General features: G+C 42.1%; 2 protein-coding genes across 5 annotated transcripts; both read left to right on the top strand.

Annotated features, from left to right (window-relative positions):
* The first annotated feature begins 3,284 nt into the window (after positions 1 to 3,284).
* LOC137130851 (uncharacterized) lies at positions 3,285 to 11,080 on the top strand. 4 transcript variants are annotated; one of them, XM_067511472.1, is made up of 4 exons: positions 3,285 to 3,436; positions 7,862 to 8,003; positions 8,646 to 8,869; positions 9,858 to 11,080. In XM_067511472.1, the coding sequence occupies exons 1-4, from the start codon at positions 3,293 to 3,295 to the stop codon at positions 10,062 to 10,064; spliced, it is 717 nt and encodes a 238-aa protein (XP_067367573.1). In that variant the 5' UTR covers positions 3,285 to 3,292; the 3' UTR covers positions 10,065 to 11,080. The 4 variants fall into 4 exon arrangements, 2 of the variants coding, with proteins under 2 accessions (XP_067367573.1, XP_067367572.1); XR_010914908.1 differs by lacking the exons at positions 7,862 to 8,003; positions 8,646 to 8,869 and having other exon boundaries at positions 9,858 to 9,989; XR_010914909.1 differs by lacking the exons at positions 8,646 to 8,869; positions 9,858 to 11,080 and having other exon boundaries at positions 7,827 to 7,936.
* A 3,788-nt stretch (positions 11,081 to 14,868) lies between these two features.
* On the top strand, positions 14,869 to 19,316 carry LOC137131049 (phospholipase A and acyltransferase 5-like). Its single transcript, XM_067511837.1, has 6 exons — positions 14,869 to 14,881; positions 15,077 to 15,114; positions 15,261 to 15,333; positions 15,652 to 15,796; positions 15,901 to 16,124; positions 18,828 to 19,316. Exons 3-6 carry the CDS (start codon positions 15,277 to 15,279, stop codon positions 18,981 to 18,983), a joined length of 582 nt encoding a protein of 193 aa, XP_067367938.1. The 5' UTR covers positions 14,869 to 14,881; positions 15,077 to 15,114; positions 15,261 to 15,276; the 3' UTR covers positions 18,984 to 19,316.

Raw genomic sequence — 19,316 nt, 5'->3', positions numbered from 1 at the left:
TGCGCATTACCGCCACCTACTGAGTTAATGTACATATATAACACTGTACAGTGTCTCCTACCATATCCTAGTCCTTTTTTCCCAAATATGCAACCCATCCATCCATTTATATATCCAAGAACGACCCCCGGTTTCTGTTCAGCACTGTAGCCAGGCTGACTAAGAGCCACAGTTCTGTTGAGCCTAGTTTACTCTGAGCAGCAATGACTTCATGACCTTCTTTATGAATAAAATTGTAGCTATTAGAGAAACAATTCACCAGATCCTCCCCCCAAAAATTACAGATAGATCTTCATGTACAACATTGCTAGAATCATCGATAAGGCCCCAATCCCTGTTAGACTGCTTTTTACCCATAGATCTCTCTGAACTAACTTCAATTATTACCTCATCTAAACCAACAACCTGTCTGCTAGACCCTATTCCAGCTAAGCTGCTCAAGGAAGCTTTACCCTTAACAGATACATTCATATTAGATATCATAAATCTATCTTTACAAACAGGCTATGTACCACAGGCCTATAAGGTAGCTGTAATTACAGTTTTTACCAATTGCTTACACACGTTTTCAAAACTAAGTCTCGTTTTTTCAAAACTCTACACACAATTCTGAAAACTGCACACACAAAATGCAAAATGCTTCACGTCTCCTTCAAAATGCAACACTGCATTCAAAATGCCATAAACACATGTCAGAATGAAGCATTTGCATCAAATGGCAAACACTTCTTGCATAATAATACATTTCTGGATAAACCATGTAAACACTGCTGTTCTAAATCTAAAGCTCTTTGGTCTTTCATAGGCTTATATCTACATTTCAATACAATGTTCTACAGTGAAAGTAACCCGCTCAGAGGGGTAACGAGTACACTGGAAACACCAATGCAATGTAGAAACAGAAAATATTTATATTAGGCCAAACATTACTGTTGTATACATTAGCATACAACAAAACTATAAACATGTAAACCAAAAGTATGTTCTTTACAGTAAAAAACAGTCAATTGTGTGTGCGGTCCCGGTCCAGGAATTGGCGGGGGGGGGGGGGGGTTCTGGCCACAATACTTTGTCCACATCACAGGACACGTTTTCTCTTGCCAAACATCGAGGGAAGTATCTCTTGGCATGACATATCCAACCTTGGACAGAAAAGACCTCTATGTCCCCACATGTCTCAACAAGTGTTGCCCTAATCTCATCAGAGATGGCTCTCCTTCCTCCTCCTCCTCATCTTCCTCCTCCTCCTCTTGGTATTTGTCCTCGTTGTCCCCTGCCTCTTCCTCCTACTTCTCTTGGTATTTGTCCTCGTTGTCCCCTGCCTCTTCCTCCTCCTCCTATTGGTATTTGTCCTCGTTGTCCCCTGCCTCTTCCTCCTACTTCTCTTGGTATTTGTCCTCGTTGTCCCCTGCCTCTTCCTCCTCCTCCTATTGGTATTTGTCCTCGTTGTCCCCTGCCTCTTCCTCCTCCTCCTATTGGTATTTGTCCTCGTTGTCCCCTGCCTCTTCCTCCTACTTCTCTTGGTATTTGTCCTCGTTGTCCCCTGCCTCTTCCTCCTCCTCCTATTGGTATTTGTCCTCGTTGTCCCCTGCCTCTTCCTCCTACTTCTCTTGGTATTTGTCCTCGTTGTCCCCTGCCTCTTCCTCCTCCTCCTATTGGTATTTGTCCTCGTTGTCCCCTGCCTCTTCCTCCTCCTCCTATTGGTATTTGTCCTCGTTGTCCTCTGCCTCTTCCTCCTACTTCTCTTGGTATTTGTCCTCGTTGTCCCCTGCCTCTTCCTCCTCCTCCTATTGGTATTTGTCCTCGTTGTCCCTGCCTCTTCCTCCTACTCCTCTTGCTCTCTGTTCATTGTTAGCATCCATTGTTCAAAACAAAAAAAATCTGACCTTTGACCTATTGCACATCTGAGGAATGTGTCTGTGTGACCTGGTGAATAAGTGTAGCATTTTGATTGGTCGTGTTTGGAAAAGGAAAGCAAGTCACTTCCTGATAGATCTTTGTGTTTTAGGTAGAGCATTGTGTGTAGTGTTTTGAAAAAAGGGTTTTATGCAATTGAAAACTGAGTCAAAGGCTGAGAAATAGCTTATGGATTTGAAGATCTGGCATGTAGTTTTGCACTTTGAGTGAGAGGTTTTAAAAATCTTGTGACATGAAAAGATTTTGTGTGTAAGCAGTTGGTAAAAACTGTCTGAAGTTCATTTTTATGGCCCTTGTTGCTAGGGGTAAGGGAAGCAACATAAATAACCTGATGTAGTAGTAAAGAGGAATCTATAACATATACTCAAACTGTCAATCCATTTAGGGGCGACTGTGGCGCAGGAAGTTAGAGCGGTTGTCCACCAATCTCACAGTTGTTGGTTCAATCCCTGGCTCCTCTGGTAGCATGTCAAAGTGTCCTGTAGAAAGATGTAGAAAGAAGTGTCCTTGAGCAAGACCCTGACCCCAAACTTGGTCTGCAACTAAGTGCAGACCATTTAACAGACATGAGCATGACAGGACTAGCACTAAGGCCTGAGCCCCCCTTCATTAAAGTTGTACAACCCACACTGAACAAACCAATTAACAGGGCCCAAATGTGACACACATTTGAACATTTATAGCAGCTGTGGCCCTTCAGCTTGGTTGGTGCAAAGCCAGTGTGCCAGTCCAATCAGAGAGGGGTTGATGCAGATGGAGCACAAGGATGACTAGTTCTCAACACTGGATCCCTGAGCAGTCAGGATGGAGCCATGGAGATGTCTGCAAGGCCTTGGCCTCCAAATCCAGTTACACACAAACACACACATACACACACTAGGCAGGTGTAGGATGTAGTCCAGGCCCCAAAGATTTAACACTTATTTCTTTTAAAATGTATTTAAAGAACCATTTAATGCTGAACTTAAAATGAGAAATTCACTAATCATTAACTGAATTTAAATAACATACTGATGTTATAGAGAATATCACAGAGGCCTGCAGAGCACAGATCTCTGCAGGCCTCCTGAACTTGAAAGTATAAAGTTCATTGTCACAGACATCGTGGGAACTTTGAGTGCTGATCTTCCTGCTTTGTGCTGAGCTTTCACGTCCTTGTGACATCATTGTTATTTAAACATATGTACAACTTTTTTATTTCAGGTACAAACCTAAAAACACTGTTACAGATGCACAAAGCTTGTGTTACAGCTACACAGTTGAACTTTCCGAAAGTCAACAGATGGCTTTCCGGACAGCTACACCCGTGAAGATCCTGTTATTTTTTGATAGGATGAGAAACAGCAGTCATTTCCTTAACAAGAAGCCACAAAGAATGACCCAATACAATAGGCTCAGGGTGTTCACTTTCACTTCTCTTCCACATTCTCTCTCCATCTCATCGGCTCACAACTCTGAGAAAATGAAGACTCTGATCCTGGCTGCTTTCCTTCTGCTGGTGGTCGTAATAAATGCACAGGTAAGTTTTATATAAATGCTCATACATACAAATAAGCCTCCACCAACATCGTTGTTACTGTTAATTACATTAGCTGTGATTTTGGGCGCCTGTCAGAGATGGGGTGCAATTCAAACAGACACCTGCCTCCATGTGTGGGTAGAGGAGGCTGAGGACAAGCCATCTGCTGCATGTGGGTGTAGGCTGGAGGACAGGTTGGCCTTAATATGCAGCAACAGATAAAACACCAGCAAAGGCTTCAGCCAAAAGGAAACAATAAGCAGGTTTTTTTGTAACTGTACAACAGACAATAAGCCATTTGCAGGATACACAGTGGATCCCGAAAATAAATCTACAAAAACAAGAAAGAGTTCAAAAAAGAAAAGAAATGCAGAAAAGCTACAGCTCATGAAACTGGGCTGGGATGGAACAGGAAACGGGAGGTGGATCTGTAGGTGGGCAGGTCACGAACGCAGACCTTCACACTCATGTTTCCCTCTTCGTTAAGGGGCTGACGTTTTCTCAGTGTGTTATTGTTGAAATGACAGAGCTGTTAGTGACACTTGTTAGTGACACTCTACAAAAATGTAGAAATGTCGGTGGGTGCTTACTGATTTTGAATTTCCTTCTTTTGTTTCTAATATGGGTTATGCATGTAAATAAATGCCATTAAACTTCCCTTTGAGTTGCCTATATTAAAATATCTGTCTGCTTCTTGCAGAAAAAGGCCTCCAGATGTGATGAGAAATGTTCAGGTTATTCCGAATATGTCATCTGGTTGTTCATACTATGAAGTTTGTAATCATGGCCAACCAGCTCTTCCAGAGCTCCATCTGAACTCCTAATGATGGAAGAGTCTTACAGCTAGAAGCAGATAAGTATTTTGATATAGTGAAGTCATAGGGAAGTTTAAAAGCATGAAGGTACATTTACAGCCTAAACTAAAGAGAATTGGTGAAGTCGCCTTTTAAGTATAGTTTTTGATAACGTCATCACACTGCAGGTTGGGTATGCAACCGCAAGGGGGCACAAGCCAGTGTCTTCTTGTGCCAGTCCCAAGTCTGGATAAATGCAGAGGGTTGTGGCAGGAAGGGCATCCCACGTAAAACACATGCCAAATAAACCTGCGAATCGTGACAAAGACTTCCATACCGGATCGGTCGGGGCCCGGGTTAACAACGACCGCCTCCGGGGCTGTTGACCTACAGGGTACCTGTGGAAATTGGACTACTGTTGGTGGAAGACGAAGAAGAAGAGGAGGAAGGTGTGTTCGTAGGCAGAGAGAGAAGAGGAAAGCTAAGAATGTAGGACTGACAGTAGGGACTTTGAATGTGGGGACTATTCCCTATACAGGGAAGGCTAGAGAGTTGATTGACATGATGCAGAGAAGGAAGGTGGACATACTGTGTGTCCAGGAGACCAGGTGGAAAGGCAGCAAGGCTAGAAGCTTAGGAGCAGGGTTCAAGTTGTTCTACCATGGGTCAGATAGGAAGAGAAATGGAGTAGGAGTTATATTGAAAGAGGAGTTGGTGAGGAATGTTCTATAGGTGAAAAGAGAATCAGACAGGATGATGAGTCTGAAGCTGGAAGTTGAAGGGGTGATGTTCAATGTTGTGAGTGGTTATGCCCCACAGGTAGGATGTGAGTTAGAAGAGAAGGAGAAATTCTGGAGTGAGTTAGATGAAGTGATGCAGAGCATCCCCAGAGGTGAGAGAGTTGTCATTGGTGCAGATTTCAATGGGCATGTAGGTGAAGGGAACAGAGGTGATGAGACTGTGATGGGCAGGTTTGGTGTTCAGGACAGGAACGCAGAAGGTCAGATGGTGGTTGACTTTGCAAAGAGGGTGGAAATGGCTGTAGTAAACACTTTCTTTCAGAAGAGGCAGGAACATAGGGTGACGCACAAGAGCGGAGGTAGAAACACTCAGGTGGACGACAACTTGTGTAGACGCTGTAATCTAAAAGAGATCAGTGACTGTAAAGTATTGGTAGGGGAGAGTGTAGCCAGACAACACAGGATGGTGGTGTGTAAAATGATGGTGGTGGTGAGGAAGATGAAGAGGACTAAGGCAGAGCAGAGGACGAAGTGGTGGAAGTTGAAAAAGGAAGAATGTTGTGTAGTTTTCAGGGAGGAGCTGAGACAGACTCTGGGTGGTTTGGAGGTGCTTCCAGATGACTGGACTACTACAGCTAATGTGATCAGGGAGACAGGTAGGAGGGTACTCGGTGTGTCATCTGGAAAGAGGAAAGCGGACAAGGAGACTTGGTGGTGGAACGTGGAAGTTCAGGAGTGTATACAGAGAAAGAGGTTAGCTAAGAAGAAGTGGGACACTGAGAGGACTGAAGAGAGTAGACAGGAGAACAGGGAGATACAGCGTAAGGTGAAGGTAGAGGTGGCAAAGGCCAAACAAAGAGAATATGAGGACGTGTATGTTAGGTTGGACACTAAAGAGGGAGAAGTGGATTTGTACAGGTTGGGCAGACAAAGAGATAGAGGTGGGAAGGATGTGCAGCAGGTTAGTGTGATTAAAGATAAGGATGGAAATGTATTGACAGGTGCCAGGAGTGTGATGGGAAGATGGAAGGAGAACTTTGAAGAGTTGATCAATGAGGAAAATGAAAGGGAACGAAGAGTAGAAGAGGTGACTGGTGTGGAGCAGGAAGTAGCAAAGATTAGTAAGAGTGAAGTGAGGAGGACGTTGAAGAGGATGAAGAGCGGAAAGGCAGTTGGTCCTGATGACAAACCTGTGGAGGTATGGAAGTGTCTAGGAGAGGTGGCAGTAGAGTTTCTGACTAGTTTGTTTAACAAGATCTTGGAGAGTGAGAGGATGCTGAGGACTGGAGGAGAAGTGTACTGGTGCCTATTTTTAAGAACAAGGGAGATGTGCAGAGCTGTGGCAACTACAGAGGAATAAAGCTGATGAGCCACACAATGAAGTTGTGGGAAAGAGTAGTGGAAGCTCGGCTAAGGGCAGAGGTGAACATTTGTGAGCAGCAATATGGTTTCATGCCTAGAAAGAGAACAACAGATGCAGTATTTGCTTTGAGGACGCTGATGGAGAAGTACAGAGAGGGTCATAGGGAGTTGCATTGTGTCTTCGTAGATTTAGAAAAAGCGTATGACAGGGTGCCGAGAGAGGAGCTGTGGTATTGTATGAGGACGTCTGGAGTGACAAAGAAGTATGTTAGAGTGATGCAGGACATGTATGAGAGCTGTAAGACAGTGGTGAGGTGCTGCAGGTGTGACAGAGGAGTTCAAGCTGGAGGTGGGTCTGCATCAAGGATCAGCTCTGAGCCCCTTCTTGTTTGCTCTGGTGATGGACAGACTGACAGATGAGGTTAGACAGGAATCTCCATCGACTATGATGTTTGCTGATGACATTGTGATTTGTAGTGAGAGCAGGGAGCAGGTGGAGGAAAATCTAGAGAGGTGGAGGTCTGCTCTGGAAAACAGAGGAATGAATTTTAGCCGCAGCAAGACAATACATGTGTGTCAATGAGAGGGACCCAGGTGCAATGGTGAGGTTACAGGGAGCAGAGGTGAAGAAGGTGCAGGACTTTAAGTACTTAGGGTCAACGGTTCAGAGCAACGTTGAGTGTGGAAAAGAGGTGAAGAGGTGAGTGCAGGCAGGTTGGAACGGGTGGAGAAAAGTAAGGAAGTAAGGAAAGGTGTTCAAGACGGTGGTGAGACCAGCAATGTTGTTCGGCTTAGAGACAGTGGCACTGAAGAAAAGACAGGAGGCAGAGCTGGAGGTGGCAGAGCTTAAGATGTTGAGGTTCTCTTTGGGAGTGACGAGGATGGACAGGATCAGGAATGAGGACATCAGAGGGACAGATCATGTTAGATGTGTTGGAGATAAAGTCAGAGAGGCCAGATTGAGGTGGTTTGGACATGTTCAGAGGAGAAACTGTGAATATATCGGTAGAAGGATGCTGAGGTTGGAGCTGCCAGGCAGGAGGTCTAGAGGAAGAGCAAAGAGGAGATTTATGGATGTAGTGAGAGAGGACATGAAGTTAGTTGGTGTTAGTGAAGAGGATGCAGAGGACAGAGTTAGATGGAGGCACATGATTCGCTGTGGTGACCCCTGAAAGGGAGCAGCCGAAAGGAAAAGAAGAAGAAGATCACACTGCAGGTTGGGGTGGACAGTGATGACAGGGAGGACTGCTCTCAGATGCTCAGGTGGACTCTTCCAGTGCTTCTGGGTGTGAACCTGAAACATCTGAGAGGGTCAAAGTGCCAGAGGAGTGTGAGACCACGAGGACTAAGCAGTATGATGTCCCCATGGTGATAGTACTAATACTAATACTAATTATGTTACTTCCAACCCCACAGAAGCTCTGGAGAGAAACCTTCCCATCATTCTTCTGTCATTGATAGTTTTGATTTGTTTTTTTTTATTTTCACTGAAAGAAAGAAGAAGATTCTCTGAATTCTTCCTTCCACAGTACCAGTTTGGAGATATCATTGCTTTCCCACGTAAAAAGAATTGTGTCTGCTTTGACTTCACCTACAAGCACTATGCTGTGTATGTTGGCAACGAATCCATCGCAGGGAAAAAGCCTGCTGAGGACATATTTCACCGTACAGGTACAATTTACTTTGTACTATTAAGTTGGGTGCAATACATTGAAGTTGTCAGTTTATTAGGGACAATAAGCTGTTTAATAACCTTTCTTTATGAAGGTAGATCTGAACGTTTACAGATCTGTTGACTGTAGTCTCAAAAATAAAATTTGGGTAGACAAAATAATAGAAACACCTGTTAATATAATACATTACAATTAAACAACATATTATTTGTCTCCAACCAAGATTTTGACTTGAAGCAGAAGGACAAAAGTCAAGAAAACATGAACATGAACAATGATTTTTTTTTTATCTGCAGTTTTCCCACATCAATTAACAGCTTGTCCTACAGCCAACAGGTTCATTTTGACAGACAGAGACCAGCAGCTTCTCTCTGCCTCCAGTCTTTTACTAAACTAAGAAAAACCCCTTAAGAGATGAGACAAATATTCAGCTTGGTATCAGAGTGACTGTGGGCTGCCAATCAGCAGGACATAGCTGAAGTTAATTCATACAATATAATATAATACATGTGCTCTCATCATTTTTTGCTATTGAGTATTAAATTACTGCAGAATTTTCACTAGGTAGGACTCGGGCTCTGCTCTAGAAGATCGTAACAGAGGAGGAAACTGATAAAAGTTTACTTACCAATCTTGGCAGGTACAAGCAAATCCGAAGCTGACTGTGTTTTTGGAAAACTCAGCGAAGAAGGACCTGGCAGCAAAGACAATTACCTCGATGACAGGTTCCCCGTGGGAGACCACGATGCAATACTTGGACGAATCCTGGAAAAAAAAAACAACTGTGAAAAATATAGTTTCCGCAAAAACAACTGTGAACACCTGGCAACGTATGTACGTCATGGAAAGAAACGTTCAGAGCAGGTACGAGATAGATTCAGCGTCACACCTTTTTATTTCACTAATACAAACTGGGTGACAGAAAACAAGTTATTAGTCATTTTAAATGTATCATGATTTAAAAACTTTTGTATTTTAAAATTTAGCTCAACGCATTTAGAACTAAAACCAATGTGACAAACAACAAACAGACACAAAGGGAAAATGGGTTGGGTGAAGAAATGAGTAGCAGAGTTCCGACTGACCTGGGAGATGATAGGACCTACAACAGGTGAAGCGACACCAGCTTCAGTAAACGGTGTGTTTGTGAGCTGCCCATTAAAATCCCAGATAGCAGTTTTTAGTGGAACACGGGTCTGATGACTGCTCTAACCTGCTCCCACCAGGGCAGCTTCATAGATGGTTGACTTGGTCTTTGCACAACCTTTCACATTTCACACTTAAGTGCACTGTGAAGCTCCATCCAGCGAGTTTTGCAGCATTTGGCTGAATGTGAGCAGATAACACAAACTTAAAGACGTCAGAATTCATCCTGCTGCTTCTGTCAGCATCACATCATTGATACATTCAGGAAAACCGATTCCTTTGGCCGTACCTGCCCCCATCACCACGCTCGCCCATCATGCCTCACAGATGAGGTGGTACTTTCAGATGATGAGTGTGTTCTATCCTTCTCTCGTATGTGTCACATACACTGCTGTTCCAGAACCCTGCAGACTTTTTAAAGGGTTTTAACAGATTCAAACTGACAATTTAACAGACAGCTCTGTGTGTCCAATTACATTTAAGACCCTACAATTGGGGATCTGTAAATAAAAACATTTTTGACTTAAACTAAAGCTGACAGTCGATGCTTTAAGCTCATCTGGTTTGAGATGAACCCAGTGTCACTGTACAAATATACATGGACCTGAATGATACCAGACTACTGCAGAAGCTGACTTCAGCAGACTAAAGCTCCCTGATGTGAACCTTCTGTTAAACCTAACCTGTTTGTTTTGTGGTGTTACAGCGCGGCACATCCGCTGGGAAACTGAGTATGTTGTGCAAGGGTGATAAAAGACGGAGACGTGGGACAGCAGAGGACGACATTCTCCAGGGTCTAGACCTAGAGGGAATTTCATGCCACGAGCTTTGTGCCAATTCAGGCAGCAGGAAGTCCAGTTTAACTGTGATCAGCCTGTTTTGTCCTCTTCTGTTTGTGACCTATCTCACCTGAGGTCCCACCTGATGCTAACAAAAGAGCCAAAGCTGTCAGTGCTTTTTTTCTCATGTGTTCCTATGAAAAAGAATCTTTATGGTCATAAATACATATTGCACATACATGATACAGTGAAATATTTAACCCCTCCCACTGGGGGGAGCAGTGCCCAGACAGCTAGTGCTGATTTGATTCTGCAGACGTCTGCATCCCATCCTGCTGCTTTGTCCATTGAGCTTCCAGGTCACTTATGTTTGGTAATGAAAAAAGTCAAACTGAGCTTTTCTGAAACCACCTTCAAAATCCGATTGGCAGAGTTACAAGGCAGTACTGCAGGTACCTGCTGAAGGAAAACTGAAGCAAATCTGAAGCTGAACGACTATTAAGAGTTAAAATGTGTGTGACACGTTATTAATTGACACTTTTTCATTCCCAAAAAGAATTTTGGAACCCGTTAAAGTGCTTGCCCCAGTTTAACCACGGCAATAAAAAACCTCTGTAACCATGCATCTGATGACAGCTGACATGTAGAAGATATCTTTAAATAACAATATGTTCTTAATAACAATGTATTGTATAGTATGTACTTGTTGATTTTTCCATGTTCTCTGCAGACACATAACAGACAAATCCTGATAAAACTGTGTAACCCAGTGTGTTAGAGTCCGTAGCTGCTTCAACTGTCTCCTCCCCTCTCGTAAGATGCAAGAAAAACTTGTGAAATAGAAAGAGAATCAGAGAAGAATGACGAGCAGGGACATTTGAAAATAAAATCTTTAAACAATGCTTTCAAATTTAAACACTTTGCTCGTCATATAAGTTTATAGGAATAGAAAACACCTTGAGAAATGACTGAAAACTGATGTCTTCTGAAGCGACATCAGGTTTTGATGACGACACCTGGATGTACAGAGGTTCTCTGTCTATTTGTAGCAATGATTCTGTGTAACTACAACTGGCAATGTAGAGGTGTGAATGTGAATCTTCTCTGTCTGCTTCGCTTAAATAAACTGTTTCATAGGAACTCAAGGAAGTTTGTCTGATTTTTTTAACAACATTTGAATTTACAATAATTTAGTTTAAACAATCCTCTACTGTAGGTCTTTATGCTATGGAAATGCTTTTAACAAATTCAAGGAAATGATTCCCTCACTTCAATACAGTGGAGAGCAGCCACTTTAACTTTAGTCCCAAACAGGTTGCTCATCTTTCTGCTAATTCTGCAGCCTCACTGTGAACAAAACTTGCTGCTGCTGCTGCCCCTCGGACAAAGAAGGCAGGAAATCAAAGAGGCTCCAAGGTGCATTTCATGAACCTGCAGCTTAAAGCACCGTGAAAGCTGGAAAGGAAGTGGTGTTCCATGAATTTAGAAGAACCTGCTTGGCCTGGAAAAATAGTTTAGTAATCATCATTAGTAGAGGAGTGGAAAGGCCACAAATGCTTTTAAATATCATTTACTAGCTCATTTGAAATATATAAGCGGCTCTTTCTGTTACTGTATGTTAAATGTTTGCAGGCATTTTTTGCTCATTCGTTTTGGTTTTGGTTGTTAGAGATGATGAACTTCGGGCAAACAATGCCTTTGCCTGCATCGAGTAGCAATTGGAAAATTAAGACGTCATGTCGGCGTTTGTGTCATGTGATTGGCTAAAGGACGGGAGCGAAAGAAAAATCATTTTAAGTTCATTGGGATTTATTGGAATTTGTGTCCGGAAACAGTGATAATTTAATACAGGGTCAACAGAAAGATGAAGCTGCTCATGCTGGGTGTGTGAATGGTACTTCTCACTGTTTTGTTAAGTAAGTTGATCATATTTTGAGTTGCTTAACAATGTACGTTACAATTTTGAAGCAGATTTATTTATATACATTGGTTAAAAATAAATAAATAAATAAATAACAGTGCTTTATATAAAGTGGAAAGTGGAGAGAGAACAGAAAAAGAGCAACTAAAGCTGAGATGATATGGTGCTATGAGATCTTCTATATATGATTGAACCTGATCATTCAGAGCTTTATATGTAAGAAGCAGGGTTTTAAATTCTATTCTACATTTAATGGGAAGCCAATGGAGAGAAGCTAGTGAAGGTGAAATATGAGTCAGCTCTCTTGCTGCAGCATTTTGTTTTCTTCCGTTGGATCTTAGTGCTTCATTTGACATTGACCACAAAATTTTATTACAAAGACTTGATACGGAGCAGCTGGAGTGAAAAACTGTGCCAAATCAACATGTGGACAATGATCCGCTGTGGCGACACTGAACTCACGGGATTAGCTGAAACTTCAACGTGTCATGGGATTAAAGGAATTGCACTAGGTCAATCTTATCAGACAGATTCCAATTTGTTCATTGCAATGATAAACAATAAAAGCAAAACAAAGTTAGTTATTGAGATCCACAGGGCTCTGATCTAGGACAGATACTTTTCACTACAACATTATTAACACAGCATGTGTTTCCATTGCTATGCTGATGACATGTACCTTTATGACTTAAGCTTTGAGAAATAATTAGTCAAACTTCAACCATAACTAAAACACAAAAGCCTGCATGTCCTTTAATTTCCTGCCTCTGAACTTAGAAAAAAGTGAAGATATTATATTCTGGCCTTAATCTCAGTAAAATGCTGTCTAATAAGTTAGTTACTTTAACTTTGTGAGAAACCATAAAGTTTTTTTTGTTTGTTTGTTTTTTATCCTTTAAAAAAGGACAAAGCCTAAGATTTATCCTTTCTCATACTAAACAAATCTCTAGAACAGTCTAGTTCCACCTTGCCAACATAAGGAGCACAATGATGATTCAGGTGGAGCAGAAGAAAAAGGCGACAACACAGGCAACACAAGTGTTATGCCCCTGGTCTAGGGGAACCTAGACATAACACGATGTGTGCCACCACTGCTTTCATTCCCAATCAAAAACCAGATCCAGTGTTGTAATATGTAACTATTTTTTATTAACTTCGGACGTGAGCAATGCCCAAAACAACAAACAAAACTCTAACACCATCCCTGTCTGACCTAAACGACCAAATAAATGCAAAACCAATGACAGGACGCCTAACCTGAACTCCTAACCCAAAACAGGAGAAAAGGTAATAACAAAAAGGGCTTCTCACTCCTACTGTGGCTACTTGGTGCTCAATAATTTACAGTGAGTTCTATTTACAATCTTAACAGAAAATTCCAAATTACAAACAAAGTGCGAAGCGCTCTGTAAGTCCAGTAGTCGTGTACAGAATGCTGGGTTGGTTGGGAGTGGCAGAGGTCGGGCCGCTGGGCTGCTGTCATCGGTTATAAATGGAGAAGGACGGTCCATCCTGTCCAATCAGGTGGCGACATTGTTGTTTGAATGGACCAATGGACTACCTGTGACTCACATAAACCACATAAAAACACACCCACACAAAACACAGGAGGAGGAGAAAAGACAACATAACCATAACACACATAATGACTTGGGTCATAACACAAGTAACTACAAAACAGAAAGCAACAACTAAAAGTGTCCAACGAGAAACATCTAAGGAAGCAACAATCTTCAGTGTTGGGCAAAATCCATTTCTAATAAACGGTCCAAAGGAAGTGATGTGGCCAGAGCGAAAAACACAAACAAACAGCAGGTAAATGGGGCTAAGAAAGAGGAGGCAACAGGTAAAGTGAGTTAAAGCTGATCAGACAGCACAGCAGGCAGGTCCTGTTTTCATATCTGCTGCTGGTTTGCATCAATAACTCAAGTGTCAACTTCACAACCATTGTTACTGTTAAGCTACACACTGCACTGTATTATCAGAGTAGTGCAGACAAACGTGCCAGAGGTTTAAAATGTTATAATTACTCTGTTCAACTGTTTTTTTATCAATTTTTCTCATTTGTAACCGACGGTTACAGGACAGTTTTTCAATTCACTCTTCACACAAACAAAGTAGTGAATCATCAAAGGTCTTTTTTCCATCCGCCCCCACGTTTAAATGACACACACACACTCACACTGTTCTGTCTGTCATTTATTTATATTTTCAGAAATTCCACTTGTACAACTCGATGTGACTGAAGTCGGCTGGATGATTTTGGCCAATGTGCTGCTAAGGTCAAATGCGGTGCAGAGTTTCTCATTTGAATGAAAACCGGAGGAAAACTCAATTAAACCTAATCTGACTGGTTACTTAGTCAAAGGAAGCCTTGATTACACTGAACCTGCAGCTCCCAACTGACAGAGAACAATACGTTTCTTTAAGGTGGAACAATGACTTTTGTATCAAGGGGCAGTTAAAACAAAGTAGTGTAACTGTAATTTACTGATTGTTCTTTGTCTGAAAGGTACATGACTTCTCATCTGGGAGAATCTTTCCATTTATTGTGGCTACTGACTAACATGATGAAATGTTCGTTTTTAACAACCGACAAAGCTGTGCAAAACAAAAAGATTAGAAAAAAACATGTAATAACTAAACATATCATGTAGAAAGTGTATGCATGCCATATACCATGAGCATTTAAAATACTAAGTATTTCACGAGTGAAATATATATAGTACACACAGTTTTTAGTTTATTAAGTTCCACAACATTGTCATCGTAACAAAGGTTTTATTAATTACAAGAAAAGAAGGAATCAGAAACAAAACTGTTCTGAGAAACTCATAAATGATTAACTGTGTGCATCTTAAAGGTAGAATATAAATGCAAATATTGATAACTTAACTTCATTCAAATCAGTCTCATCGACAACCGTGAGACACAAGGGCTGGGAAAGACTTATCAGCCTTTTGTTTAAGTTGTGTATATAAGCTGTGCCTTTCTGTCCCCTAAAGGACGTCCCCTGTCTCACAGGAGAAGGTAAGAGCTCGGACATATTTCCCTCATGGACTGCAGTTGGACTGGATGATGGAAGCAGGATAAAGTGGTGGAGGGCAGGAGTCTGACTGCCAGTTAATGTAGACATTAAATATTGTTTGTATGATGGTTGTGATGGTTCCACAGGATGAACTCATGTAAAACTGTACTTAAGAGATGATAATGGCTGTTTTTCAGGTCGCCTGGTGTCTCTTCCCCTTTGCTTCAGCTCAGCGGTAAGTCCACATTTGTATCTGTCCTGCTTTCTGCTTAGTGTTCAGCAGGGTTTTAATGATCAGGCATCATCATTCACAACATTTACTGTCTATGACACACATGTGCATTGTTGCATCTTTTTTGCATTTGCTGTTCATGTTGACAGGTGGAAAGTTCAAACAATGAAGAAGTTGATCTTGGTCGCTTTTGTCTTCCAGCTGGTCATTTTAATAAATGCAGTAAGTCTGATTTTTTAACTAAATGTTCTAAAATGGAATAATTTACTGTACTATTGATTTTGTCTGAATGTTAATATACGAATATAAGAAATATCCAATATCCAATATTGCACTGTGGAAGGGAAACGTTCTGATACCTTTCAAATACACAATCAGTGTGAAGGAAGTGACGTTTTGTCATGATCATGTGATATTGTCATGTTACTTCATAAGGCATAAGGACAGTAACCATCATACGAGTGCTTTCGTGATTGATACATGTGATGTCTTTTAGTGGATGTGCAGCTCAACTTAACGTGTGATTTATTCCATTCACAGTACCAGTTTGGAGATATAGTCTCTTTCCTACGTACTAAGAAATGTGTTTGCGTGACATTATCCTTCAAGCACTTTGCTGTTTATGTTGGAAATGAAGCTATTGACGGCAAAACTGAACCTGATCAGGACATATTTCACCACACAGGTACATTTACTGCACTGTCAGTCTTTCTTTGTTATCTGTGAAAATGCTAAATCATTTAATAATTTGACATATTAAGTTGACATATGGTTTCACGATTCTGGCAGGGCCGTCCAGACATGCACCTGGATGTGTTTTTGGAAAACTCGCGGAGGAAGGAGATGGCGTTTTAGAAAATTACCTTGATAAAACGCACCCCCCAGGAGATCATGACACAATACTTAAGCGAATCAATGAAAAGAAAAGCAACTGTGGACAATATAGTCTCTTCAGAAACAACTGTGAACACCTGGCGACGTACGTGCGTAATGGAGTGGCCCAATCAAAGCAGGTATGTGACAAATTCAACAGTATCACATTTTATCCACTAGTCTGACTGAAGAAAGTTAAACTTTAAACACATTCAACTGATGAAGCCTCAGAAACAGATTAAAACACCTTTTCTCCAGTGGATCTAGTTATGTATTTATCCAGAACAGGCTTCTGAAGAGAATTGAGGTGTGTGTTGTCAAAGCCATTGCCACCTGATCCTGCTTCAGACAGACTTGGATTCCTGCTCGATGTGTTTACTTCAGGATTATTCCCGTCTTTACTGATCTCAGCAGACAGAAAGTAAACACCAGACAGTAGCTCGGTCACGACGAGCTGGAGCTGTACTTTTGCTGTATTACTGCTGTTACTTTGCTCCTCTCTGCTCCGTTCACTAGTTTCAGTCTCTCGTTTGGTTGCGTCACCATTTACTCAACACACTCAAACACACAATACATGCACAGACTAAACACTGATCATGTAACATTTGATTGGAAGAAAACCTGAAAAATGCATCATTAGCAGGATCTAAATTAAGGGAACATGACCAACTAAACATCAGCACTTTATCAATTCATTTTTAACTTTCATTTACCTCACTCACAACAAATACAGTCAAATCCATCCTCACTTTTTCTCCCATATGAGCAAACATCCCAGCGCCACAATGCTGAGAACAGGTTGAAAGGATGGTGAGTTAACAAGGTGGAGGGAAGAGAGGAAACAGTTGCAGGGCCATTCACAGCTGGATCTGGTGGTGTGTTATTGGATTCTTCCTCAGCTCTACCAATGGCAGTTTGGACAAGCAGAGGTTAGGGTCTGCAGGGTCTACGTCCAGAAGAGGTGGGGAAACAGATGAGCCACACAGCATCACCTGCCTCATACTCTAGCAGTTCTTATCAGACTGTGTCTGTGCACGTTTCATTGACTTACCAAAAGAATCTCTGGCAATGAGGTGTCTCCCACAGAATTTGGTTATGTGCGTGTGTGTGTGTGTGTGTGTGTGTGTGTTGTATTTACATGTTAACAGCCATGCTGAGTTTGGACTAACTTATCATCCTGAACCCTGACCTCATCCTCACCGACAGATGAGGGTGGAGCTTGAAACGTTTGTTCTCCCGCTGGACTTGAGAACCTCACTGGTTTAATGTCAGTGTCAAATCCACACTGCACACATGTTCTGTCCAGGAGGGTGGAGTTTGGCATTTTACAGGAGCAGGGTTCCTTGGGGGGATTCAACTGTCCTTTAGGCTCTTTAACCACCGCATGCTGCTGTGGTCCCTGCACCACGGTAAGCAGTTCTTGCCCAGTGGTGCAGTAATTCTGTCCCACTGCACCGATTTCAAAGTGTCGTGCAGCATCAGTGTCGTGCTGCCATGGTGGAGTTGATGCTTCAATGTGTCAAAGCAGCCTGATGCTCTTTGTTCCCGTGAAAACATGCATACCTTCGTCAGGTCAGGGAGGGGGCTCAGCTTTGGCGACAAAGTCTTTTTCAAAGTGCCGATAGTATGATGACAATAAACCACTCAGTGATGTGAGCTATGTCCAAAGCCTGTGTGAGGCAGTTTATCTAACAGTTTCTGCACAACTTGTTTCACTCATTGCATTAGTGAAAACTTCAATGCATAAAGCTACCTGCTCAGTCCCAGTCCCGTTTCTATGGGTGACTGAAACTTTCCCATAAATGACAGATTTGCATGGAGCTGCAGTCGCTATAGTAATCAGATAGCTATAAAAAGGGGCATGAACAGTTCCCACTTCCTTCACCAGGTGGGAGTAGTTCCACTTGGAGAACAAGGGGTTTTTGTGGATGTTGGGCCCTGCTGGATGTACCAGGCAGAATGTGGGAACACCTGTAATAACTTATGCGTCTACATGACTTAAACCTGTTTCACACACGAACTCTGGACACTGTTAGAAGAATGTAACATGTCACAGTGGGAGATTGGCCCAGTGAGAAGCCTCCTCAGCTGTGAAAATATCGATTCCATGCACGATCAGGAGGCACAACTTCATATAGAACTTAATTTATGTTTTGTTTTTTTTTTGCTTACAGCACATCAGACCCCTGCATCTAATTTAAATAGTTGAGCGGTAGAAACGTCATCGATCCTCCCAACGACTCGGGAAAGAGCAGCGTGCTGCATGCACGAGCTCATGCACATAATTTGGACGTTGCACTAGGGGGCGGGAACATGCACACACACGCAAAGGCTCCAGCACTAACCACATCCACCACTGTGCTGCCCCGACTACACAATTATTAACTGTGGGGTCACTGTAGAAAGTTGGACAAGCACCACCTCATCATTGCCATCATCCACCCTGTCCTCTGAAGTTATCACTGCCGTGTCATCAAATGTTGTTTGAAGTTCCATCACTCCTGTCACCATGGCGACGTTCCCATTCGACTGATGAATTCTGGGATTGTGTGACATCATGTCATAGAGCTTTATAAATACTGTGGGTCTTGTTTGTCCTTGACTGTGTGACTTTAATGAAAAGCCAGTTTCTCTTGTGTTCACAGTCACATCCGCACATCAAACAACTCATTTCAAACAGTGCTTGTGATCCAAGACACACTATTAGGTCTATTTTGGCGTTGACATGCAAGAACTAAAGAATGAACTGTGTTTTTAGAATGTGAAGCTCAGTTTGAGCCTTAACTTTAATCATCAGCGTGGTCAGAGACTAAATGCATGTCATTTTCTTCTGTTTATTTTAGCCTGGAACAGACGTTGCATCTTGGACAGTGTTCTGCAAAAAAGAGAAAGGTTCCAAAGTGATTCCTGAGGACGTCCTGGAAGTCAGTGACGACCTTGAGGCAGTTCCTTGTGATAGGATATGCAACTCCTGTAACCAAGATTCAGGAGCGGGTTAAACCCGATCAGCTTATTTTGCTGTCTTCACTTATTTCCTCGTGTGACATTAAACTGGTTGTACACCACAGCAAACCCAGTCTGTGATGCCTTTGTGTACACTCAAAAATGAGGTGTTCAGCACTAAAGGCCGTATTTTTCATATTTCATGTTAATTTCATTTTTTTTTTTCTTATTAGTCCGATCGTTAGTTGTAGCTGAGTGAAACACACTGTGGGTGTGTGTGTTTTCGATTCGTGATAACTGATGGATGAGTAAGTTTGTGCAGATAATGTCAGCTTCAGAGTTAAAGTGTGTGTGTGTGTGTGGGGGGGGTAACAGTGAAAATACAGTTT

The sequence above is a fragment of the Channa argus genome, chromosome 7 (assembly GCF_033026475.1).
Source record: "Channa argus isolate prfri chromosome 7, Channa argus male v1.0, whole genome shotgun sequence".
NCBI lineage: Eukaryota > Metazoa > Chordata > Actinopteri > Anabantiformes > Channidae > Channa > Channa argus.
This window is presented reverse-complemented; position numbering and strand designations above follow the sequence as displayed.

Bases quoted from the DNA above. Each gene is read 5' to 3' on its own strand.
- LOC137130851 (XM_067511471.1), top strand. From the start codon at position 4,984: ATGATGAGTCTGAAGCTGGAAGTTGAAGGGGTGATGTTCAATGTTGTG.
- LOC137131049 (XM_067511837.1), top strand. From the start codon at position 15,277: ATGAAGAAGTTGATCTTGGTCGCTTTTGTCTTCCAGCTGGTCATTTTA. The intron at 15,334-15,651 runs GTAAGTCTGATT...TTCCATTCACAG, and splicing joins TGGTCATTTTAATAAATGCA to TACCAGTTTGGAGATATAGT. The intron at 16,125-18,827 runs GTATGTGACAAA...TGTTTATTTTAG, and splicing joins GAGTGGCCCAATCAAAGCAG to CCTGGAACAGACGTTGCATC.